At 35.1% G+C, this 26,078-nt stretch overlaps 2 protein-coding genes across 4 annotated transcripts in view; one reads left to right on the top strand and one right to left on the bottom strand.

Annotated features, from left to right (window-relative positions):
- The window catches only part of NSMAF (neutral sphingomyelinase activation associated factor), a 39,017-nt gene extending 27,755 nt beyond the window's left edge, over nt 1–11,262 (top strand). Inside the window, exons 21-31 of one of the 2 annotated variants that reach the window (XM_026706176.2) lie at nt 179–342; nt 624–732; nt 3,413–3,477; nt 4,265–4,332; nt 4,809–4,876; nt 5,548–5,671; nt 6,636–6,716; nt 7,165–7,315; nt 8,242–8,344; nt 8,824–8,933; nt 10,930–11,262. In XM_026706176.2, coding sequence (XP_026561961.1) covers nt 179–342; nt 624–732; nt 3,413–3,477; nt 4,265–4,332; nt 4,809–4,876; nt 5,548–5,671; nt 6,636–6,716; nt 7,165–7,315; nt 8,242–8,344; nt 8,824–8,933; nt 10,930–11,024 — 1,138 coding nt within the window. In that variant the 3' untranslated portion in view covers nt 11,025–11,262. The remainder of the gene's footprint in view (nt 1–178; nt 343–623; nt 733–3,412; nt 3,478–4,264; nt 4,333–4,808; nt 4,877–5,547; nt 5,672–6,635; nt 6,717–7,164; nt 7,316–8,241; nt 8,345–8,823; nt 8,934–10,929) is intronic. The other variant, XR_015743210.1, reaches the window with a different exon arrangement.
- A 1,914-nt stretch (nt 11,263–13,176) lies between these two features.
- On the bottom strand, nt 13,177–25,941 carry SDCBP (syndecan binding protein). Of its 2 annotated transcripts, none has more exons than XM_087931274.1 (9): nt 25,843–25,941; nt 22,180–22,235; nt 19,419–19,497; nt 18,643–18,749; nt 18,182–18,340; nt 17,571–17,746; nt 17,214–17,385; nt 15,426–15,517; nt 13,177–13,778 (listed from the first exon to the last, which is right to left on the bottom strand). In XM_087931274.1, coding segments are annotated over exons 1-9 (897 nt in total). In that variant the 5' UTR covers nt 25,844–25,941; the 3' UTR covers nt 13,177–13,723. The 2 variants fall into 2 exon arrangements, with proteins under 2 accessions (XP_087787400.1, XP_026561963.1); XM_026706178.2 differs by having other exon boundaries at nt 25,847–25,941.
- Between the last annotated feature and the right edge of the window lie 137 nt (nt 25,942–26,078).

Genomic DNA, 26,078 nt, shown 5'->3' with positions numbered 1-26,078 from the left:
ATTTTCAGAAAAAAAAAACCAAGTAAGTTCGGTTACCTTTTGGAAAAAGCACCTTCAACTGAATGAGCCTGAATGAGAATATCCATAGATAACAGTATATAATCATATTATATATCTATATATATACTGTGATGTTTTTCTTGGTACAATGCAAGGTCATTTTTTTCTTCTCCTGAAGCATTATGGACACAAATGAAAGAGTAGCTCTGTTGACACAAATCTTGGAATTTGGACAGACTCCAAAACAATTGTTCACAATCCCTCATCCAAGAAGGATAATTCCAAAGTTAAAAAGTTGGTCTCGAGCGTCCAGCCATAGCCTTTCTGTGACTGAATCTTCAGGTAAATTTAGTAAACTTTTAGAGTCTGCTTATTGTTCAGCTTGTTGTCTATTTTAGTCCCTGACTTCCCTACCAGGTTTGAGCCCCATAGAATAACTTCTGACCATGATTACCTATAAGGATAAAATTGATAATGTGGTGCCTCCTGGTAGACATTATAACTGATACTTTTGAGGGGGGGTATTTAAGAAAGAAAAAAGAAAATAACATCCAACAATAAATGTACATTTTTTGACTTTCATCTCCTTACTTTGATTTTACATTATTACCATGTTTGCAAAGTTTCTCCAGGTGAAGAATCTTTTGAAGATCTGACAGAAGAAAGCATCTTACTTTCCTGGAATAACATGGCCAGTTTAAAACTTGATGGGCAATACAAGATCCACAAAGGGTAAATTGTAGCAGCCAGATGGGCAATTGTATAAAATTAAACTATATATTCACTCTGAGAAGCACAGAGCCAAAGACAGAAGCCTGAAGATGATGAATGAGACTTCATCGAAACGTTGCCTAGATACTTCGAATCTTACGTGGGAGAAAAACAACCAAAGATCACATATATCAATATATATATCTATATCTATATCTATATATCTACATCTATATCTATCTATATATATATATATATATATATATATATATATATTTCATCTCAATGATCTGCAACCCTACTGCAAGAAATGAAATGCTTAGCATAGGGAAGGAAATTTCTTTATTTTTGGCAATTAATTTTTATTTTATTCAAAGCATTAAAATAAAACTCCAGAAACTGGGAAACATGCAAAATGGACCACATCGAAAAAAAGTATGTAAAAATCCAAACAGACATACACATAAATAGTCCCTCCTAGTTGAATACTGATAAATATATTTCAAAAATAATAACTCCTCCCCTTTGCGAAGCAAGCACACAATTTATAAATTTCTATAACACTGTTTACCCAGCCCACTTAGCCTGGTACCAGTCTACTATATGAAGCCATAGTTAACAGGTAAAACCAAACTACTAAATTAAATTTCAAAACCTTCTGTTAAGAATCTATTTATTATATTTCACCTGCAGAAAGTTCACAATACTTCTGCTCTACCATAAGTCACCACAATCATTGTCTCTGGTCCATCCAGGATCAAATATCTTCAATTGATTCTTAGTGATAAGGCTTTTCCTTAATATATTAATCGGGATACTTTCTAGCAGTTGGATTTTATTCCCCAGAGTCATAATTCTCTGTTGTGTGTATTTCCACAGCATTTGTTGTACAAAAAAGTATCCTTTCTCAGAGTTCTCTAACCAACTTGTAATTTCCAAGTTCACCTCAACTTTCAGGACTGCTAGCAGCAAGTTACATTCCAATCTATATAGTGCTATTACTTGCATCTGATATAATAGTGATATAATAGTGCTGTTACTTGCATCTGATTGCAATCTTTTAAAACCATAATTACTTTATCAAGCATTTTATCTAATTTTTAAGATGAACTTGTAAGTTGAAAAGTATTATTTCTGCCCAGCTTTACCAATAAGCTTTGTCTTCATATGTTTATTGCATTTTGACTATAGTTTAATATAATCCAAAATACCTCAGTAGTTAAATTGTGACAACTGGAACTTTTATAGCCAGTCATAAAATGTTCCTCCCAAAGACAGGAAGTATGCCATAACAGATAAGCCTTAAACACACTGAGAAGAGCTTTTCCAGCATAAAAAGAGATATTTTTGTCAAAAACTAAAACAATTAAGACCATTTTTTTAAAAAAAAACTTCATAGAATGGTACATAATTCCTGTAGTGCAGGATATTATTTATGATATCAACATAAATAAAATCAATATCTTTCACTAGCCAAAGTTGCCATGCCTTCCATGAGAAGTAATTTATGGCAGCTAATAAAACAATAAAAAGAATATAAAGAAGAAACCATTTTAAGATCAAGAAGGGATTAAATTAGATCAGCATTAAACCAATACATTGCAAGTAAAAATCAAAAGAACAAAAAAGAATCAGAATGTGATGTTAAAACCCACGCATTCTTAAAAGAGCAGGCGGTTGGAAAAGATGCCGACTCAGCACTCTGACTGCTCTCACTTTTGAGTCGGTATCTTCTAGGGTGCTCTTCTCAGGTAGGTCCATGGTTGTCCAAGGGTCATCTTGAGTTCAAATCCAGGAAACATGCTGCCAAACAGCTAGCTTTGGTGGTGAAACCAGCTGTTTTTCAGCAGGGAAAAATGGTCCTGCAGTGTCAGGATGCTATCAGGAACAAAAATTTATTTTGCTCAAACAAGTCTCAGATATTTGGTCTGATATGAAAGTTGGACTTAATATATTGCCCCTTGTTCTTATTAATGGCATTTTCACTCTTATAAAGCAATTAAATATTTTGGATGAATGTCAAAATATTGAAAGAGTAAAAAAGTACCTAAAGCAAGATACTGAAACTAATGCAAAGATGTTGCCATTCTGCATCTCATGAAATAAATGATGTTTTCCTTCATTTATTTAGCAAACATTGGGTGGAACCTCAAATAACACAATTGGAGAAATATTTTCTAAGACAATGGCAGAAATGCCTCCTGGATAAGAACATGAAGGTGATTTGTAAAAAAAAAAAAAAAAGTTGTCAGATTCTTCAGATCTTAACAGCTAAAACAACTGCTTTGAACTGAGCCAAGGGGGTGAAAAAATAATTTTGGTGTAATTAAATGTTGAAATTTTAATTCAGTATCACCAGTACTAACTGGCCATCATTGGAAAGTTCATTTGAGCATTTTCATTTTGAAAACAGCTTCTGTTGAGCTTGGATGAGAAATCACTCTGAACTGATGTGATGTCTGCAATTTTGAAATGTTGTAAATATTCCTTCCTTTAAGACTTTATCAATGAAATGCTTACTTTAGCTACTTTGGAGTAAATTCATTGAGTACAAATGGATTTACATCTGAATATCAAACAAATTTAGAATTCCAGCATGGATTAAATGTAACAAGTTAGTTAGAGACTTCAGGAAGCACTGGTGTATGTTTTCACTCAGCCTGAAGTAACTAAAGAAATAACATGATTTTGTTTTGAAAAGGTCAATAACCGGAATTGCCATGTGTTCTACTTCTAACCAATCTTCCATCTTTACTACATCTCTAGGTAAGTAATGCCTTTATCCGGTGCCTGCTTTCAAGTAATGTGAAATGTTAGAATTTCAAATTGGTTTACTATAGGCTTGGCATACATTATGGTCTGTAGAATTAAAATTACATTAAATTAAAAATCCAAAGATTCACAGACTATCTGAACATTTTAATATGTATATATTATTAAATGTATGGATGGATGAACAAAAAGGAAGGAAGCTGTTCCATAGGAAGTACAGAAAACATCACATAATGCAGAAGCTAACTTCCTTAAATAACCAGAAGTATTTCTGAATTGATGTGATGCCTGCAAAGTATGGACAAATTCCTGTTAAAATATTAGAAGTTAGGGTAGCATTGTATTTATAGTAGGTGAAAAATATAGTAACAGAAGTGGTTTTATACAAGGTAGAGGATTGGCATGCTTGCCATGAACACGAAGTTTTGCAAAAAAAATACAGAAAATAGATTTAATTGCATCTGTAAGAACAATCTATACTCCTTCCATGTTCAGTGAAAATGAATCTAAAATGAAGTAGAAGTTTATCCTGTGCAAGCAAAGAAAGTAATGTTTTACCCTTTAATATATATTTATATAGTAATGTAAAATATATAATACCTTTCCATTGCTTAACAGATGTACTTACTACTTATGCATCAGAATACAGGATTGCACAAACACAGACTTTTTGCCAACTGAATATCTGTATCCTGGCTAGGTTGATTTTTCAAATGGGAAAGTGAAGAATGCGTTTAAATGAGCACAGTTCTTATTATTTTTCTCTCATAATTTACATTAGATTCAACTTTGAAGATGTTTTCGGCAGATTCAAAAATGCTGCAGAGGAGTGTGTCTTTCTCAAACATGGTCAGTTCTTCCAAGCCTTTACTGTAGCCTTTTTAGATTTGGTTGGGTCTATAATTCAGAAAACAGCTAAAATTGATGCAGGCTGAATTAGAGGCTGCTGATTTGTTTGCCAACTAGAAGTAGGTTACAAAATATACAAAGCTTCTTGATGCCTAGTGCCAATCTTAAGCCTTTGAATCTGGCCAGCCAGGACAATATTCCTTTTAAATCCAAGCCAGGAAACTGATATAATCTAGGGCATACAATCTCCATTAGGAACACCTAGTTAAAGGCCTGATATACAGATGGCTCCTTTTTCCTTTTTTATCTTAGCTATCTTTGAAGATTTAGATACACCAAAATGATGTCATATGCTTAATTTCTTCAAAAAATAGCTTTTGAATCCATCAAATACAAAATATGTTGTTTCAAAATATATTAATATATTAATATATAATTTAATAATATGAACCAACCACTTGTTGATTTTGTTACAGGCTTTGTCGTCTTGTTTAATCTTACCAGGGAATAGCACCGTTGTATGTTCTTCATGGGACAATAATATGTATGTGATTTTACAGATTCCTAAATGTACAGCACTAGTTCATGATTCTTTTAATTCAGGGCCAGTCTTTCCATAGCTAATTTTAAGTGAATTTGAGGAGGCAAAAGATTGTGCATGTACATGAGTAATAGAATAGAATTATTTGTTGGATATAATTGTATATAATATGTTGCACAATGGGTTAACCCCGTGACCAGATCTGGCCAAGTTTTCTTGACAGAAATATTTATTTCTACCATGGCTAAATCTTTGAATGAAGCAGTTGTTAGCAGCTGATAAATGGCAGCAGGTTGTGAGGGAGAGATTTTTATGCTACACCACAGTTTCCTTACAACACTTCTTAAATTAGCCTTTGGGAACAACAGAGATTAACAAAAGATTCAATAACCAATCGGTGCAGTTTTATTCTTTATCTTAGGGAGCAAAATAAGTTGGTCTCAGGAAGCAAAATAAGTTGTTAATTGCTGACATTTCAATATTTGCTTTATTAGAAGACCTCCCACTGAAACTAATGAGCAGGACAATCCCAAATATAAATGCATTTTAAAATACTTTTAAAATGGGGAAATGAAAAGAACTACATTTTGGCTTTGTAAGTGGATGTAAATAAAAATAAAATTGCTCTCCAAAATATTTAATATATCCTTTTCTTTCTTTTTTACTTCTAAAAGCTATTTCTACTCAGTAGCTTTTGGAAGGCAACAGGACACCTTAATAGGGCATCATGATGCTGTCAGCAAGATCTGTTGGCATAATAATCGTTTATATTCTGCATCTTGGGATTCAACAATAAAAGTAAGTATGATTGTGATGGAAGACATTTTGTAGGTCATTATTTCCTACCAAGTGCCCACTAGATACAATACAGTTGACTACAATTTTCAAGATTTAACTCATGCTGACTAAAAAACTTGGATTGTTGCAGTGCAGTGCATCTGGAGAGTAGCTACATCATATATCTGTAACAATAACTTTGTAATTAGATAACAAAATCTGTCCCTTTTGCAACATTAGGTTTCTATTATAGTTCCAAAATTTTCCATTTGTAAATTGAGTAATAGCAGCTAGCTTGACTCATGGACTGTGTCTACTTGAGATATCTTAGTAATGATTACTTTATAAAACTGACCCATGGAATCTATTTAATCATCTCTAGTTGATAGTGCTTCTTGTGCTGTTTGGTTAGGTAGATTGTGGCCTCATGGATGATCCATTTTTCCATGTACTACTGATTGATCTCTTCTTGGAAAAGTAGCCTAAGAACAATCTACCAGATAACTTGAATGACAAAAAGTTCTTCATATTAACAGTTGCAAACAGCTGCAGAAAAGGCTAAGAGATCTAAGGTGGCTTAGATACATTGGCTTTGAATTGTTTATTTTGTGAAGAGTGATATGGTATTACAAATGTTTATAACAGCAAACCATATGGAACAAACCATATGACTTTCAGTAAGTCATTTTATATCTTACATGCATAATGTAATTAAAAAATAGAAACACAAAAATAAATGTAGCTATTTTTGTTTTTGCAATCCAATAAGTCAAGTTCACTGGGTTCTAAATATCTTAACTGACCATTCATATGTTGTAGCTATTGCCAAATCTTTCTATCTTTGTGTATGCAATAATCTTACTGCAGTTATTCTGTATAAAAAAGTCTTCCACATTTTTTTCAATTCCTTATATCTTATATGACTTGCATAATGAGTGAAAACAATGCTTATATATTTATAGTCCTTTTGTATCTTATGTTCCAGGTGTGGCACTGTAATCCAACAGAATTGTTAAACACTAAGAAACATTTTGAATTGCTTGCTGAATTGGAACATGATGTTAGTGTAAGTATAAAGATACATAACAATTTTCAGATTGATTGCCTTTGAATCTTGTACCCAAGGATCACAAATTTGATTAAGGATATCTGCAGCATATGATAAAAAAAATGTCAAGATAGTGGCCACACTGATGCAGGCAGGCAAATCTCTGCCTATTTTTACATGTGACAGACATTAAAAAGTAGAGTTTTGATTGTACCAATGTGGCCACTATCTTGATTTTTTGACCAGCAGAAGCCTCTGCAGAGAAATACCATCTTCTTGTGCTCATTTTGTCTGTGAAAGTGATCCTTCATTGATTGGGGGGGGGGAGTATGTATGCATATAATTTTAAATATTCAAGTGATTCAGGCATAAAGATTTAGTATATTAGGGAATGTGTGAAAACTTATTTATCACTGTATATATTATTAATAATGTGGAAATATATAACGTTAACATAATTGCTTAGGTAACAACTATCACCTTGAATCCTGCATATACTCTGCTAGCATCTGGAACAAAAGATGGAACTATTAGTATATGGGATGTTACTGCTGCTTCTATACTGCATCGCCTTCCATGTCATTCAGCAACTGTTTTGGATGTTGCTTTCAGTCCTGGTATGGGTAATTCAAATTTTCTTCTTAAATACCCATTCTGTCAAGGAAAACACTCAATCTTATGGATAATCAAAGCTCTTATCTAATTCTGGATTGGAAACATACAATTCCAATACAATACTTGTTTATGTTACTGGGAAAACAAGAGCCATCACAGGTAATCCTCGACTTACAAACATTTATTTAATGATCATCTAAAGTTATAACGGCACTGAAAAAAGTGATATATGGCTGTCACTTACAACAGTTGCAGCATTCCCCATGGTCACATGATCAAAATTTGGAGACCTGGCAACTGGCATGAATTTATGATGGTTGCAGTGTCCTGGGGTGACGAGATCACCTTTTGTGACCATCTGACAAGCAAAGCCAATGGGGAAGCCCTATTCCCTTAACACCTGTGTTACACACTGAACAATTGCAGTGATTCATTTAACAGCTTGTGAGAAGAACTGTCATGATCAGCAGTGAAAAGATTGGGCTCAGTTATTGTAAATTGAGGAATGCCTGGTATATTCAGTTAGTTTATTCTTCAGTAAATTGATTATAGATTGTGGCTGCTAGTAGGGAATCCCAATCTCATTTTGTAATCATAAAACAGAACAGCAGCTGTAACAAAGTTTCAAACATCGTGGCTAGCTTGCCTTGCCTTGCATATCTATGTTAGTATCTTTGTAGCATATTACTTGTTTCAGAGAAGAAAGACATCAATTTATAGCACTAAAAGTTTTCTATTTTTCCTTGTGTGCATTCATGCATACAATCAAAATGGTGAATGTTATTTGGAATGCTTCTTTCTTTTATCTACTAGCTAATTTTCCTGAAGCTAAACTATGGTATCAGGTTTTGAGGCTGATGGGTGTTTTATTCTCTGCTCAGTCAAAAACTTGAACTGAATACCTAGTGTAGCTATTCTTGTAATATAGATGGCCGACACCTATTAAGCACAGGAGAAGATGCCTATTTTAAAGTTACAGATGTGCAAACTGGAATGATTATCTCTTCTGTAGCTTTGGAGCAGACTCAAAGGTAATCTCTTTTGCCAATTTTTTTTTTTTTAAAAAAGAACATGTTAAACTTATACTGTGTATGAAACAGATTAGTTATTTATTTCAAGTTTTGAAAAAAATGTTCAGATATGTTGACTCAAGATTGGACCCATAAGATTTGTCTCATAAGATTACCTGGGGAGAAAGAGGTGACTTTTGCGAACTGGGCTTGTCCCTCTAAAGTTAGCACAACATTAATGTTAATGTTTGAAAAATAGGAAAATGTAAAACTTCTAAATTATCTCCTTAGCTTGGGTACATTTGATTATAGTAATGGCTTTAATTTATCAAATTATCACTCAAAATACAAATACATTTAAATTTTCTTAATCTGAAACCACACTTTGTTAGCAACAGCCTATGTTTTATTAAACCCTGGGCAATGTAAGTATCGGTGAGAATAAAGTTATATAACATCAACTAATAACTAATTTTTGTTTGATAAACTTATTTTTGCAGATGTTTCAAGTGGGATGGACACATAGTTTTATCAGGAAGTCAGTCGGGAGAATTGTTTGTTTGGGATATACTTGGAGGAAAAACAGTAGGAAAAATTCCAGGACATGCAGGTATGTTTGAATATATTTTTAAAACGTTTCTAGGTAACATTTCAAATCTCTGAAGCCCTTAAATATTAGATAAAGTGCATGCCCACCTTGTAAGTTGCTCTTGCTTCTTAAACTATTGTATAAAATTATCGATCCTGATAGCATGAAGTAAGAATCCTAAGAATTTGTATACTATAGAAAGAAAGAATATTGCTGTAAAGAGTCCTATTAAACCATTCAATGGAAAATTCAAAATATTGGCTCATAAGGTTCGTGATCTTTATTATATGGATACTAAAGCTTAGAATATTAAGAAATAAGCAAAACATTTTTGAAGCTACTAAACTGAGATTGTAAACAATTTCGACCAAGAAAAAAATAAGAGACAAAAGAATCTGAGTTCCCAAAAGGTTTAGTGAAGTTTTAAGGATAGAAGAGGGGGAAATATCAGTTTGACTTGAATTGATTTATAGGATTTCTAACTCTTATGATTCTGGGCAGTCTTTAGCCTGGGTATGTTCAGACTATTTTATGCAAACCAGGATCTTCAGTGTAGAGGCTACATTACAAAGAAATATACTGTTACCTGCATTCTACCAACCAGGAACAACTGTGAAATATTACACGTGCTCAGGTATTACATTCACAATCCCCATAGCAAATAATTTTTTGAAAGCATTCTCTTTCCTTAGAGATCGGTTTGTGTCTGCTTTGTTATTTGCTAATACACTTTCCATAGTTTGGAGATATTTTTATAAAACAAACTAATGAAAAGTATAAGAAAACCAGAAACAATGTTGACCTCAAATTATTCTGTCTTGGCTTTGAGGGGTCCTTGGTGCTCTCTAAGTTTGGATGTTTTCCTGTAGATATTTCATTAACCAAACTAGGTAAAATCATAGTGCTAGAAGGAGTGAGGTTCTATTGTCTTGCCCTGACAGGATTGGTGGAGGTGGCCTTGGAAATTCTTTGGTTGGGCTCTTTACTGTTAGCTTGTTGGCAGTCCCTTGATTGTGCTATTATTTACTTCTTGATTGTTGATCTGATGTTAATCTTGTAATTAATGTATGCTCATCTGATTGCTGGTAGGGAGATGTTTTGGTCTTTTTGTTGTTTTTGTCTTGTTGATTTGTCAATTTTTGCATGTAGATATTGTTTAGCTATGTGCCCATTGATGGTTAATTTGTTAATGCAAAGCTTCTAGAAATTCCCTAGCATTTTTGGACTTGGCTTGGTCTAGGTTTGTCAGTTTCCCAGATGAAACTATGGTTAAGTCTGTCGTTTTTCTGAAATTAAAGTGTTTTTATGATATCTTTTATCATATCTTCTGACTGCTAGTTGATGTTCATAAATGCGTTCTGGTGGTCTTTTCCTGTTAGTCCTACGTAGTGTAGTGGCTGTTGCAGTCATTACACTGTATGTTGTAGATGACTTCTGATGAACTGACAGCAAACCTCACTCCTTAGTAGAACTAATAATGTTACCTAAACAATAATAATAATAAAACAACCAAGCTCAGAGATCACTAAGGACCCCTCATTTCAACCCCGAACTACAAATATTCTTTATTGGCATCTTGGCTTTGCAACTTTCTTTTTTCAAATATGGAGACATTGGAAGGCAATCAACTCAATAGTTTTAGAAGTTATTCTTAATTCATGAAATTCATTATTATTATTTACAATTTTGAAAGTACCAGGCCCAAATCAGATGCTTGGAAATACTGCTTCGCCAATAGGAATGCATATTACTTTTTACTGTTTCCTGTTCATTAATCATTAGTTTATAGAACAGTTTCATTTCCCACCATTTTTAGCTTAGCTTGAGAGCTTTTGGTATATAATTTCTCAAATTAAGTATGACAAATTCTATAACTTGCTTCTCAAAATGTAATTTCATAGGTGCTGTGAGCTAACATCTTTTGTAGTTGGAATAAAGTTATGTATTGCAGCTAGAAGTTTCAGGAAGGTGGTTGGAAATGGTCAATCTGATTGACTTGCATATATATCTTCCTTAGGTGCTGTGACTTGTATGTGGATGAATGACCAGTGCAGCAATATAATTACTGGAGGAGAAGACAGACAAATTGTGTTCTGGAAACAGCAATACTAAGTGCTTTTTCTCTGATAATCTCAATCCTTAATATTTTAAACCAGAATTTTAAAAGGACCTCGCTAAAATGTAAAAATGGTTTCTATAGTTCAAACAGAACTTCTGGTCCCCTTCGTATATTGATGAAGACTCTAAAATGTTACAAATGTCTGTATGCTCTTGCCTATTTACTGAATACTGTAGCAGCTTGAGGTACTTGTCTTATACTCCTGTTGAAAATAAACTTATTTTTCAATAACTAATGTTTTAACTTGAAATCATACTACTCTATATAGTGTTCCTTGTATGTTTGTTTTCAAATCAGTGTTGGTGTCTGGAGACTGCCTAGACCAGTGATGGCTAACCTTTTCATCCTCGTGTGCAGAAAGTACCTGCACCCATAATGCAATGCACACGTTTCCCCCCTGCGCATGTGCATGCAACATCCCATGTGCCGCACCTATGTGCATGACTCCCCCTGCATGCCCTGTGCCTCTGCACAAACACATGCATCTCCTGTGCGTGCCCCGCCCCCTGCACATGTGCGGCAAATACTCGACAATCAGCTGGCTGGTGGGAGGCACACGTGCATATGTAATGGACCTGACATGGGGTGACGGCTCGTGTGCTGGCAGAGATGGCTCTGCATGCCACTTCCAGCACGTGTGCCATAGGTTTATCATCACGGGCCTAGACAAATCTCTGCAGTTTTCTTGGCATTATTTTGCCAATATTGCAATCGGTAAATTTTATCTTTATTTGAAATTACTGGACTGGTTTGCCATTGTCTTCTTCCTAGAGCTAAGAGAGAAAATGGCTGGCCAAAGAGAACCAGAGGGCTTTGTGCCTAAGAATCCATTGTCATCTGCTTTCTAACAGGATTTTGTTCAGTTTTATGTACTTGGCAGAAATAGTTTCCCTAAACTTCCATCTGAATACGATCATGTTTTTATTGTTTCACTCTATAGACCACTCATTGTCAACCAACAGTTTGCTGAATAACAACTTTTTTAGTTGGGAAAGTATTTTTTCCTGATTTTATAAAGCTGCTTATTTTTTTTCTTTTTGTGGGCTAGCACACATTCCTTATCAAATACCTTCCCATCTTCTTACTAAGAGTTAACTATATATTGCCATGATTTCACATTCAAATCTCTCTACCAAGTGCCAGGGACATGTGGAGTTTAACATTCTATCCATATGTACTAGGTCTGTCATAGAACGCTTATGTTTGTCCCATATCATTTTTTTCCTTTCACTGACTTCTACTGTCTCTGTATTTAGACTGGGAAGTATTTCATTTACTAAAAAATATTTAACAATGTTAAATGAAAACAGTCATTATCACTTTACCCTTAGTTAAGTCAAGTGCTACAGTTTAATCCCTGAGAAATTTATCAACTGTGATGCTTTATTGGCCAGACCAAAACATGAATCCTTTTTCACCCTCCTCTACAAACCAATATAAAAGATGCTTGCATACTCACTACTAAGTCCCATTCAAATACTGATCTCTATATGTAGTACTTAAAACTACACAATATACTGTTTCAATGAATTTCCCAATTTTTTTGTTTCTGCTTGCGGGTAGTAGTGGTAAATATTGTTTATTTCCAATATCATTGTTTAATGTTATCGTCTAGTTCTCTTAAACCTCGCCTTCTAAGATGATCAGTTTAACAGAAAAGCATGTTATTAAACTGACCATACATGTCATAATTCCCAACAATTCTTCATTAGTATGACCCAATAAACCCTTCAGCTTCCCTGTATTATACCTATGATAGAATACACATATTACATGCCAGTATTTGTAACATTTTTCTTCTGTCTAACTGCCAGGTTGGGCTTATCTTCTAGCATTAAAGCTTGATACCCAACTGATAAAACATCAGTAAACTGCTGGTGGTTTCTAACTACAATTATTATATCAAAGGCTATCTGCTAGAGAAGAAATAAATTACCTATGTCCAACATTACATTTTATTTCATTTTAGAAAAATTGGTTGATGTAATAAAAGAAATACACCTACGCTGATTTTACTATTTCAAGAGCCCCCAAAACACACTATTGAGGTAAAATGTTTAACACTTTCACTGCTTCCTTTATGAGGGATTATAGTGCTAACAATCAGGAAGGATTTAGAGATTCATAAGTACAAAATACTATGCATTTAGGAAGTGAATATATTTGCAACTTTATTTCAGTTTTAAGAGGATTAAGGCAACACAATATAAGCATATTAGAACAATTTTATAATACAGCAAGAAGACAAACATTATTTTAAAATTGTTATGGAATGATAAATACAAGCTATGCTCAGTTTAACCAGCATGCTTTCTGTAAACAAGATTACTAAAATCAGTTAATTAACACTAAGTTATATTCTCACTGGTAGATGCAGTAAAAAAACGAATCTGAAAAAGTACGAAGAGCAGCAGTATATCTGGATCAAAGAAAGCAAATACTAGATGCTTTCACAAACATTAGTTTTCTTTCAGTAGAACTCTATGAAAGAAGCATATGTTTTGTCAAAGTAGCATGATGAATATAAAATTCAAAATGTGAGCAAGGTTTTTGTTGAAATGTGACATTCCCAGCCATGATGTAATAAAATGCTCATGTCAAAGAAAGGCTCATGTACAGAATGTAAATATTGCGAAGACATAGTAGCCCATGTTTAGCAGTGTCTCAATTACAAATGCATCCAATTTTTTTTTTAGACTTCAGGAATAGTATGATCCATCAAGCTTTTCATAATACTTGAAGCCATCCTAAAAAAAAGTTCACAATGTATTAGCCCATAATGGAATATGCAAGACATTCAAAATTTGTAGAATTACAAAAAGATTAGCACAAATTATTTGAGTTATCCATAAATGAGTTAATATTAGCAGGTCTGTATGAAAGGATTTGCAGAGCTATGTGGAGGAGTAAAAAGAGGGATCAGTTTAGAGTTCTTCTGCCAAGTTGACATTTATCTAATGTTAATCAGATCCTGACCATTAGTTGAAAATATTCCTATGTATAGACTTTTAGCAATAAATCTGTTAATTTTGGACTTTTGCACATGGACCTGGTTTTTCACATCTGACCACTACGATGTTATTCCATGAGCAAATATATGCAAAGAATTATAACATACATTAATATATGGAATCCTTGGTGCTCTCTGTGCTTGGTTGCTATCAAGTAGAAAAAAATACCCTAATTGAGGAACTATAGAAGAGAAAATCACATCCCCTTCAAAACTGGCAGAGCCAGTTACTGTATAAAAGCAGGGAGAAAACCCCACATTCACTTGTATTGATTTTATCTAGTAGGGGGATGAAACATCTGCAGGCAAACAACCAAACTCAGCATTAAGGTCTCACAATTCAATCCTGAACTACATATATTGTCATATTAATATGTTTACTCTTAAAAGGCAACTTCAAGAACTAAAAGTGTTAAGTTTTCAATTATTTCAGTAGCAAAGTTTAGATGTGTTCCAATTTAATTGAGGGTAAAGTTGCTGGAATAAGGTAGTATTACCAATACAAACTCACAGATAATCTTCACTTAGTGACTCTAATTGGGACTCTAAGTGAAGCAATTAGTAAGTGTGAAATCATGTGACCACAACTGAACTTTCTGGCTAGAAATAGACAAGACTACTCAGTTTCATATCTACAGCTTCTGTTTGTCTGCTAACTATAGTTCCATTCTCTGGAATGCCCAAGTGTCTGCTTACTAGCAAAAGCAATATAAATGTTCCGCATTATAGGACAGTTGTGCTACACAAACAGCTTACTCTCTCTAAACTCTCTTCCACTTTAATCTCCATTCTGCAAGGTGGCTGGGTACGAAGAAAGTAAATAATTTCTGTAAGTAATCTCTCCTTGCCTGAACGTTCTTCCCCAAAAGATTGAAGTAGGGATTTCAAGGGAGTAAGCTGTTTGCTCTTCTACATATCAAAAACAATGTGATTGCTTTGGCAGCAGGAAAGGGTCAGGCAAAGAAGAGATTGCCTACAGAAATCACTTATTTTCCAGCCGCCCTTGCAAAGTAGAGAAATTGGAGAGAAAGGGATTTTAACAGCTAGTGCAATTACATTGCTTTCCCTGTGCAGAAAATAAAAAAGCTTCCCTTATTAAAATCTGTTCAGTAAGGGGAGAAAAAAATAAAAAAAATAAAATTCAGGCACAGGACAACATGTGCCAACAGTAATGTTGATCACATTTCTGAGAAACTGTTCCAATGGTCTTAAGTTAACCATTAAGTTACCTTTTCAGTGCTGTGATAATTTGGGTCAATGAAGAAGCGGTTAGTAAGAGAAGACTATCTGCATTTTATAATCATAAGTTCAATGCATATTATCCATCCTTTCAAATGATAAAGAGCCCATTACCCACCCACCCCAAACAAACAAACACTCATACCTTTTTATTATGTGTTCAAAGATCTGGGAAGGCATGATAGTAATGGTCACTACATTTCCAGCTGTTGATAATATGTCCGCAATCTGAGAATCCTATTAAACAAAGTGTAAAAGTCATAAATTCTTATAAACCTTGAAACTGTTTTATAACCACAAAGGTTTTAACTTTGTTTTAGTCTGTTTCACGGTGAATGAAGTAGTTTATTTAATAGTTTAAATAAAATATACTCTCAGACAAAAGATAGCATCAAGATTATTTGAGTGATGACTGCTATCATTATATGCTACTAGATCTTAAAAGCTAGCAAACAGCAACAGAGAAAGTCCTGCACAATTCAGCAGATGAATGTGAATATTCTTTTTTTCATCAGCAAAAGGAAACAGCAGCTCTTTACAAGGAAAGTAATGATAGAAGAAGCTGACTAAAATAAGACTGTAATCAATAATCATCTCTACTAAAGGCAGAAACCTGCATTGCTATGCAAACAGAAATATAGTACCTGTTATTGCTTTCTTGTTTTAAAATAGTAAGCCATATAAAGTGGTATCTCGGTACTTGTGCTAAGTTGGTTCTGGGAAGTGCAACAAGTACCAAAAGCAACACGTACCAATTTTATGGAATAATGTCAATAAATTTAATGTGTTCCAAAACCAAAGACAATGCACATTTTAAGGCAATATGTAAGATAGGGTGTCATGCCCCTGTCGGAGACTCTGAGGAGGAAGACTAGTAGCTGACAGGGAGCAGGAGAGTGGCTTTATTGGCTATAGAAGAAACGGGGAACGGCAAAGTCAGGCTGGTCACAGCAGGAGAGGGGTAGAACAAGGGAGAAGGGGTCAGATGAAGACCAAGGCCCATCCCCTCTTCATCCTAGGGCATGCAGGGAAGAACAGAGAAGAGAGCAACATAGGTTGCCTGGCTTGAGGGAGGAAATTCCTTTCACAAGGCACACCTGGGGGTGGAGTTTAAAGGAGAGGCAGATGGGAGGGATGGGATTGTCAGGAACAAACACTGAGTTTCTCTAGTGTTGGCCGCTGTTATTGGAGTTCCTGGCATCGACCCAACTGGTTTGTTTACTGCCATGTTACTTCACTTCTGGAATTCCTTATCTTGCCCTGCTGGATTTATTACCTTATCTTGCATTGTTGGGTTTATAATTTTAAGTTTTGTTGTCAACGTTTGGACTGGAATATCTGCAGCCAAAGGCTATTGCAGGTTTGTGGAAGAGTTTTTCTCCAGACCAGAGAGTAACCGGACATTGAGGGCAAAGTTGGAGCTAATAAAGGGAGTCATACTTATTCTCTGGCTGTGTTGCTTTTGTGCCATGCCCCAGGTCATCACATAGGGTTGTATATCATTACATGAGAAGTAAAATTAATAAAATGTATTAAAATTAATAAACACTTAAAGTAAAAACTTCATTTTTCCTGTACTGATGAGAAAAAAGTGCAAAAATACACAAAATGACCACACAAGCTAAGACAACAAGGGGGTGAGCACAGGAGAAAGATACCACATGACTAATGCATGGACCTTTTTTTCAACTGGAAAAAATAGAAAATAACAAGGCAGCCGACACCAATAAGTTATAGCTTGCACATGGTATATCAAACAAATTTTGGACTAGGACAAAATGTTCTTGTCAAAATGCACCAAGTATCAAATTCAAAGAGTTTCAAAGCAGTCATGTGCCAAGGTACAATTGTATATTACTGATATGTTTACAAGTGATTTTTTTGTCAGTTTAATTGATTAGAGTACAACATATTTACAAAAAACATCATTTACCTTCAGACCAATTACATTCTGTCCATTTATTTCACAAATGCTGTGTTCAGTAAGAAGTCCATTTCTTGCAGCTGAACTATCCTTTACTATTGAAGTTATTTTTCCATTTTTGAAGATAAAGCCAACATGTCCTGTACTGTCCTTGTGCATGGTAATAGTCCGTTCAAAAGGCCTAGAAGAAAAATATTTCACTACTTATAAAATTTACCAAATATATTACTGAACCACTGTTCTCAATATAATAACCCCAAATTTACTGGCTGTGAAGAAGCTTATACTTTTAAGTTAACAATAAAGAAAGCACAGATACTACGATTAATATAATTCAGCTGATATACAATAATCCTGCAAGTTTACCTGTCTCGAATAATCATGGAAATTCTCTCTCCAGAAACTTGCTTTAATATTTTATGAGCTTTATCAGAACTCCATCCAGCACAATTTTCACCATTGATTTGTAGAATCTGGTCTCCAAATCGCAGGCCAGCCAGTGCGGCTGGGGAGTTTGCCTGAACCAGCTGAGCAAAGACACCCTAAAACAATAATGGTAAGTTTAGGTGTGTGAGCATATAATTCCTGTATATATTAAAAGCAGAGGAGAAATATATTGAACAAATTTATCATTTTTAAATAAGCAAGCCCCAACCTTCTATTAACATTATTATATTACAAATATTACATCTACCATTCCTAAAATTTTAATTCAAAAATACATACTTAAATTTGATAAAATGTATTAAGCTAATATTAGTTTTCTGATTATACTATTAATTGTATTACTCATGCAAGTGTTTAATTTTTGAAAAGTTAGCAATTTCTTTGTGACTCATAAATATAAGCATTTTTAATTTTTTAAAATATTTTTGCTGTCCAACTTCAAGGGCTGAAAGATAAACAATAAAGAATACATCTTTATGTAACAATTTATCTATTTTGAATTCTAGCATGATAACATTTATTATACATACATTGTCCACTGACTTAAGACGAAGACCAATTTTTCCTTCCTGATCTTTACACAAGATCAGTTCACGGATCCCCTGCTTAATTTCTGCTCGACGAATTCCAACATTATTTCCAGTTACTGGAGCTACCATGTAATCTGATGCAGAAGGTCTTGCAACAAGCTATAGAGTAAAAAACATTCCCCCACAAACAAATTAAAATCAGAACAAACCCTATTATCAGATATACATCTTTGAGCATCTATAAAACCAGAGTTATAAAAAGACTGAAGTAAATTCAAGCTGAGCAGATACATCCATTGTTTTAATGTAACACAGGTATGTTTTTTTGTTATGACTTTTTCAATTATAGGGGAAGGAATACAATAGGTTTCCCATCTTTCTTTCCCTTTTTTCATGAATAATTCAATCCCTCAAAATCAGTAAAGCCCAAAGGAATCCCTGTTCTCTGTTATGACACTTACCCCCTGTGAATTTGCAGGAACCATTGTCAGGTTTCTCTGAATTTCCTCATCATTCAAACTTATACCCATATACTGGGAAAGTTCAGGATACAGTTTAGGATATAAATCTGAAAAAAGTAAAAACCAAAATAATTATAACCTTGCTACAATGTATTTCTGTCCCTTGAATTATATTCTTGGCAAAATAAACAGCATGCCTCATATTTCATTAATCTCATCCTTTGGCATTTTTAAAAACTGAACACACTAGTTGAAGGTACTAAATTCACTAACCTGAAGTTTACTTTCATACTGCAACATTACATTCTCTTACAATGATTCTACACTAGAGAAAATAGTTTTCTGTCTGGAAATAAAACAAGAGGTCACAAAATCTATTCTGCACTCCTTGTATTCAAAATTCCAAACTGAATGTAAGAATTTCAGTAAGTTTGATTTATTTTTATAATGAATTTGATATATAAACTGATACTATCATTCTCAAAAAAAAATAAAAACAATGTATTTCAAGTACATATTATAAAATATAAAACATCACTTTCTTCAAATTAAAACTTGCAAAATTCATTTCTTTTGAGATAAGCCCAGAATTCATCAATAGGCAGGATTTCAAAGGCTAGAAAATAAATTTTACAAATTCATCTATAAATAAATGGATTATGAAAGATCATGTTAAGAGCAAAACATATAACAATCAATTAAAATATTAAATCTTTCTACAATCAATGAAATTTATACAAAGTATTAAGCATTTTTCAAATCTTATAGCAACTTACTTCCATCTTGTAAGATGGGTGCTGAAGCTTCAGATAGAATTGCTAGGTTAGCTGGATTTGAAGCAAAGGATGTCTGAGCCTATACAGAAATATGATTTAAAAAACAATGAAAGAATTAAACTACACAAAAATATAGAACATTTTAGAGCCAATTCTTGGTTAATTATCATTCATTAGCAACTGCTCAAAGTTACAATGGCACTAAGCATGAGGTACTTACGATTGGTCTTCAAAGTCTGGCCATTCCAGCACCCTCATGATCACAATCTGGGCACTTGGCATTCAGCTTATACTTACAATGGTTGCAGGATCCTGTGGCCACATAATCACCATTTGTGATCTTCCTGTCAGTGTCCCATAAGCAAAGTTAATGGGGAAGCCAGCAGGGAAGATTACAAGTTGGTCCTGTTAAGTTGCTCCCACAGCTTTTTTTTTTTTAGTACAAGATTCTGGGAATCTTATTCTAGTGTACTTATGAATCATAGCGAGAATGCAGTATTGTAGGCTACCTTTGCCCACAGCCTAGAGTTCAATCCTGACTGGCTCAAGGGTTACTCAGTCTTCCTTCCTCCCGAGGTCAGTAAAGTTAGGACCCAGATTGTTAGGGGCAATATGCTGGTATTTGCAAACTTCTCAGAGGATGCTGTAAAGTACTATAGAATATTATATAGTTCTAAGTGTTATTGCTAGTATGTGCAGTGCATAATCGTTAACACCTGCCTACATCTATGTATGTCCAGCAATGCTTGCATGGCAACCACTGGCACCCTCCCTCACCTGAAAGCAGCCACTTGCAACTACTGACACAGCATCTCTCACCTGGCAGCAAACACTCATGGGCACAGATGTACTCTCCCATCCCCAGTAGCTGCCAACCCAACCCCTGTCATCCTCGTGTAGCTCTGTTACTCAGGCACCCTTCCCAAACTGTAGCAGCCACCCTCCACACAGCACAACAGCCCCTCATCTGACTGCCTGCCTCTTTGTGAGACACCAAGGGCTTGCAACTTCCTGTGGGCTTCTCATTAACTTTGCTTGTTGGAAGCATGCAAGAAGTTGTGAGGTAATCTTTGCTTTATTACCTGTGATCCTTGCTAACAATGGCAACAGGAACTGCTATGATTGCTATTGCTAAGCGATGTCATTATGTGATGTTGCACTTTATGACAGCATCTCTTGGTGATGGAAATTCCAGCCCCAGTTGCTGTCATTAAGCAAGGACTAGCTATATGTTTCTAAATATTAATGTATCGTAATGGTTAATTAACATTTTATAAGGTTTTGTAATTTTTTTTCAGTTTCCTCATTATGCAAGACACGATTTTAAGAAGCAATTCTCCAAGTGCTCAACTAAATCTGACTCAATAGTAAGAACCTTGTCTTTTTATTTTATTTCAGTACAGTCACAATTGATTGTTCTTTGATAAAAAGTTAAATTCACATTGTTAAGATGGGAAGACAACAACTTGGACAAGGAGATTTTGATGAGAGAAACAGTGAGATAAAATGGTTATCCATCACAGCTTCCTGATTAAAACTTTTTGAAACTATAAAAATATAAAGCTTAAAACATGTCCCACCCATTTTATGCATAGCTCACAGTAATATCATTGTATCCCATTTCCCCTTTTATTTGGCTTCTAAATGTAAAATATTAAATGTTGGGATAAACTACTGCTAGTATGAAACAAAAGCAGTGTGAACAAAGATGTTTATAATCTCTACTTCTATGTGCATCATGACATTACAATAATGAGAGATAAAAAGACATAAAGGAGCACCAGTTTATACATCCACATCACGGTGAAGTTTAATCTTAAAAAAATTAGGGTTCCTCCACTTTTTTCCAAGAATTGAATCTGATATAAATGGTCTTCCCTCAAGTAGTGAAATTTTGATTGAAGATTACCCACTAAGCTTACTGACATTTAGAATTTAAACATGGTCACTGGACTTCTCATCTAACACTAATCCTGCAACCGGCATAACTATTGGGCAAAGTCTCAATGCAGTACAAAGGTCTCATACAACCTACATATTTCTCAGGAAAGTCATCACCTCTCTCTAAAAGTTTCTTCCTATTTTCTTGTTCTTATTTTATACTTAACACTAGTTTAGAGATAAGGTTATTTGGCCCCTCTGTCAGACTTCAATCACCTCTATTATTATTGATACTGATTTTAGAGATTTTATTGTTTTTCCATTTAGTGGAAGGTCAGTGCTAGTGAAAGAAGAGTTTATTCTTCCCCCTACAATACTACCTTATTTCAAGAAATCAAGTTTTAAAGCTGCAATCAGGCCTTAAAATTAGCTTCCACAAGTAACCTGTGCCAGGACCAGATGTCAGGAATGGAATGACCTGCCCAGAGCATTCAGTCTAAACAATGCTTGATGAATTCATATCTCTGGTAAACCAGAAAACACTCTCTAAGATTATTCAAAGGGATGGCTAACCCCATTTCTTCTCACCAGGCATAAACAGTTAAGAAAACTACTCACATCAAAGTTCAGCTAAGCAATTGTAGGTATGGAAATGTTCAATTTTTTAAACAGAATAGCTAAAAGAGCTTCTAAACAAAAATGTGGGTTTCATGTCTCCAGATGATTTTTGGTTATGCATATGATTAATATATGCAATATAATTAATAAAACAGTATTTATACCACAAACACCATATTTTTAAACTACTGTGATACTTCAAAAATCTCAAAAACCAAGTTTTGCCCACAACAAAAGTTTATCAAAAATTATTTTGTCATACCTGAATTACTTTGTCTACCTTCAGGTCTTCCAGAGAAGGATACAGCGACATTTTCACTGGAGGAAAAAAGTTCTTAAATAAGCAAATAAAAAATTCCAATGTCCAAGAACAGTTCAACAAAATTATTAACAGCCACAATTTGACATTCATATTTTTTATTTCTAGATTATTAATTTCTATTTCTAAAAACCCATTATTTACTAGAATTATATTTATTTAATCTTAGAGGCTCACGTGGTTAGGATGCTGGGTTGGAGGTTAGCAAGCCCATGCTTGTGGCCCAAGTGCTGCCTTGGGTGGGTGAGCTCTTTGTCCTTTGTTTCAGCTCCTGCCAGAGACATGAAAGGAGCCCCTATCCATGCAGCCCCGGGCAACAATGATGTCACCTATCCTTTCAACCCAGAAGCCTCTCAGTGCTTTCGATACGAAAGAGATGTGATCTTGAATAACTTAAAATATCCATAAAACTTTATATGTTTAAGTTTAAGCTGAAAAATTAACTGTTACCACAGTTGCTCCTTTTACCCACGTTAATAGAGTACCTGGGGTCCAACACTTTTAAGTAATTGATATGACTCATTACAGAGTTTTCATTTACTTCTTTGAGTCATGTCATTCAGACCTCTATTTACAGTATATAGTTAATTTTATGAATAAATGACTTCCAACATTCACATCTAGGAAACCCCAGGTTGAATTGTAAATCAAACAAGTACAGAATTAATACTTAATTCTTTTCTTTTCAGTATTTTTTCTAAAACTGAATAATATTGCATTTCTCCTCCTGACCAGTTTTAAGCAATGGAGAAAAAGAAAACATAGGTGCATGCATGAACATGTATATCAATCAAAAAATACTCCTCTGGTATTTCTGCTGCCCTAACTCTTCCATCAAGTGCAGATTATTTGAAAGAGAAGAAGGAATACAGATTCTGCAAAGTAAAATGCTATTTGACTCAGTTTTCCAAATACTTCAAGAAAGCCAACAAGAATTAACAGTAACTTAGGTGGTATAATTTAAGTGGACTTTGTAGGGCTTTGATAAATTCTTCACCAAAGCTCCTGAGAATATACATAGTGGCCTTGAGATAAGAGGGAAAGTCTCTTACTGGCTGAAAGGCAGAAAGTGGAAAGTTGGGGAAAAAGAATTCTCAAAATGAATATAAACATTGGAACCCCCAATAAGTCTAATTCTTTTTAATATGTTCCCAATGACCCTAGAGTTAGGAATTAACAGCCTAGTTTTCTTGGGGGGAAGGGGAAACCCAAATAATTGAGTTATCAGATCAGTTAGGCAACATGAAGCTCAAATTTCGATGTTGGACATCAATGGAAGTACAGAAAAAAGTTTTGCTGCTTTATTTCATTGCTAGTTAAGAGTCCAGAAGACTTAGTGAAGGATATTTTTGCCTTGAATCACATAATAAGTTGGTTATACTGGTACGGTATATACCTTGATCTGAATAAATGGAGAAACACGACATAATAATCCTCTGGAAAGTATTTTGTGGAATTAATAATTAGGTCATTCAATACCTCCTTAATATTTCCAAGAGCATTTTTCCAAACTAACTGAGAGACATGGCAAAAGTGAAGTGTGTTCAGCCCCCCAAATCCTAACTTTATATTCACTGAATTCACACTGACAATGACTGACCAAGGAATGGTCTTAGATTTGTTGTAGATTGCAACAGAATTGTACAAGAAAGGATAAATTGTACATTAGAAAAAAGGATAAATTGTTACCTGCTACAAAAAAGGGTAGAAATTATCAGAAAATGAAATGAAAATATACTACTTATGATTTCAGTTATTTTTCAGTTACAGATATTATAATATCTGTAAAATAACCGACATGGGATAATATGCTTATTTTGATAATACGTAAAGGAAAAATTACACTGGATCTCTTTATATTAGCAAGAAGGAAGAAACAGAGTATAGAGATGTATAAACATACTTTATGTATAATGCAGAAAAATGAACAAGTCTTTTAATGACAAGCTTGCTGGGCCTGTCACTCTTAGCCCAACCTACCTCATATGGCTATTATGAGGGAAAACAGGAAGAGAGAATATTGCGTATACCAATCAGAGATCATGTACAAAAGCCTCTATATGAATATTAAAAAGTAAATAAATACAGGATTTGCCTAACAAACTGAACAGAGAATACACTCAATGTGGTTTAAAACTATGGACTTCCAAAAGAAATACACTGTTGGCAAACTACCTGGATTATTTCATGGGAAAAATTAGTCAAATTCATGGAAGATAAACTTATCACTGATAACTATTCATGATAGTTTTGTTACTTTTAACATTAATTATAATAACAATACATTAGAAGCAATTAAGTTTCTCTGACTTTCTAAATTGTTAAAAATGTTTAATGGTTAAAATATTTCCTGTGCCTTTGGAGAAGTAAAAAACAGTATATGAAATGGACAATTATTTTCAATTCAAGATGTGCCATCTATATATATATATTTCAGAAGTGACAGCATGAATCATAAGTCTTCTACTAGAAGCAGAATTTAATTTCAAACTGCATAAACTTGTGCTATTAGATTTAATTTAAAAATATGACTAGTAAAAATCTATTTATGCAAATAATGGATAACTGTATTTTTAACAATACATATAACTTTCATAAAATAAAGGGATAAATACTTCAAGACAGCAAATACCGTGATTCTGTTCACCCATGACAAAACTCTATGCTAAATTCAACTCATACAGTTGAAGCTGAAGTCTGCACAGACTTTAAGATTATTGTAATCCACAAACCATAGGGTTTTACACTAAACCGTAATGGCTAAATCCACACAATATACGAAATCAAATCGGATTATGCTTTAATATGATGTATGAATCAGGCTAATATCGATTCGGCCCTTATTACTAACGGATGGTTACGGAAAATCCGCGTCACGCCTCCGCGTAAGGGAAACCGACTCTCACAAAAAGCACAACTAGTTCCTTCTTTCCCGTTTACGAAAACAGGCTACGTAATGAAACTCCAAATTCTCCTTCAAGGGCTCTTCTCCGTCCTCCTCAGGGAATCGGCGAGGCTTTCCGACAGCGCCCATAACGAGGCCCCAGAGACCCTCCAAGCGCCCGCCTCTTGCCACCCCCCTCCCCCCGTTTTTCGCCTCTCCCATAACTGAGCGTTAGTTTTCGTCCCTTGCCGGAGGAGGAAATCGGGGCCCAGCTCCCCGCCGCCGGTTCACAACACCGGGAGCCGAGCCAGATTATTCCCCTTCCTCCCTCTCCGAGAGAGTTCGGAAGGAAAGGCTCGCGTCCCCTCCGGACAGCGAAGGGCGCGGTCGTGATTGGTCGGACGCTTCAACCTCTGAACAGAAAGGGTGGACAAAGGACCCCGCTTTTTGCCAACCCGGGGGGCGCAAATCTCCCTATTCTTTCCCTCAGCTTCCCTTAACGGAACGGGCCTTTCTCCCCTTTTCGCCTAACGCTCGCTTATGGGCCCGGCGGGGGCTCAGCCTTCCCGGCTCTCCCTTCCTTTGTCGGAAATCTGCCCTTCTGAACCCACGAAGAAACCTTATGGGCGGCGCGCCCACTTCGCCCCCACCGCCTCGCTCCCTTCCCCGTGCGGTTCACACAGAGAGGGGGGGTGGGGGGTGGCGGCTGAAGGACGAGGTACTCACCGGCAGCCGGGCGGGCGACGATACTAATTTGGAGACCGTTAAGCGCAGAGGTGGTTCTTCTTGCTCTGTTTCCCAGCGTTGCTTCGGCGAAGACTGAAACAAGCCAGGCGGAGGAGGCTGCGGGTGCTCATGCGCCACTCGCAGGGCCCTCGTGACGTCTGACGAAGCCGCGTAAGGGGAGAATTTGGAGTGGTTTGCGGTTCGGTGTGTTGTTTGTTTGAGAAGTTGAGCA

Source organism: Pseudonaja textilis, chromosome 3 (genome assembly GCF_049901715.1).
Source record: "Pseudonaja textilis isolate UNSWEBS1 chromosome 3, rPseTex1.2, whole genome shotgun sequence".
In the NCBI taxonomy this organism is placed as follows: domain Eukaryota; kingdom Metazoa; phylum Chordata; class Lepidosauria; order Squamata; family Elapidae; genus Pseudonaja; species Pseudonaja textilis.
The sequence above is the reverse complement of the archived record's forward strand: the minus strand, read 5'-3'. Positions and strand labels throughout refer to the sequence as shown.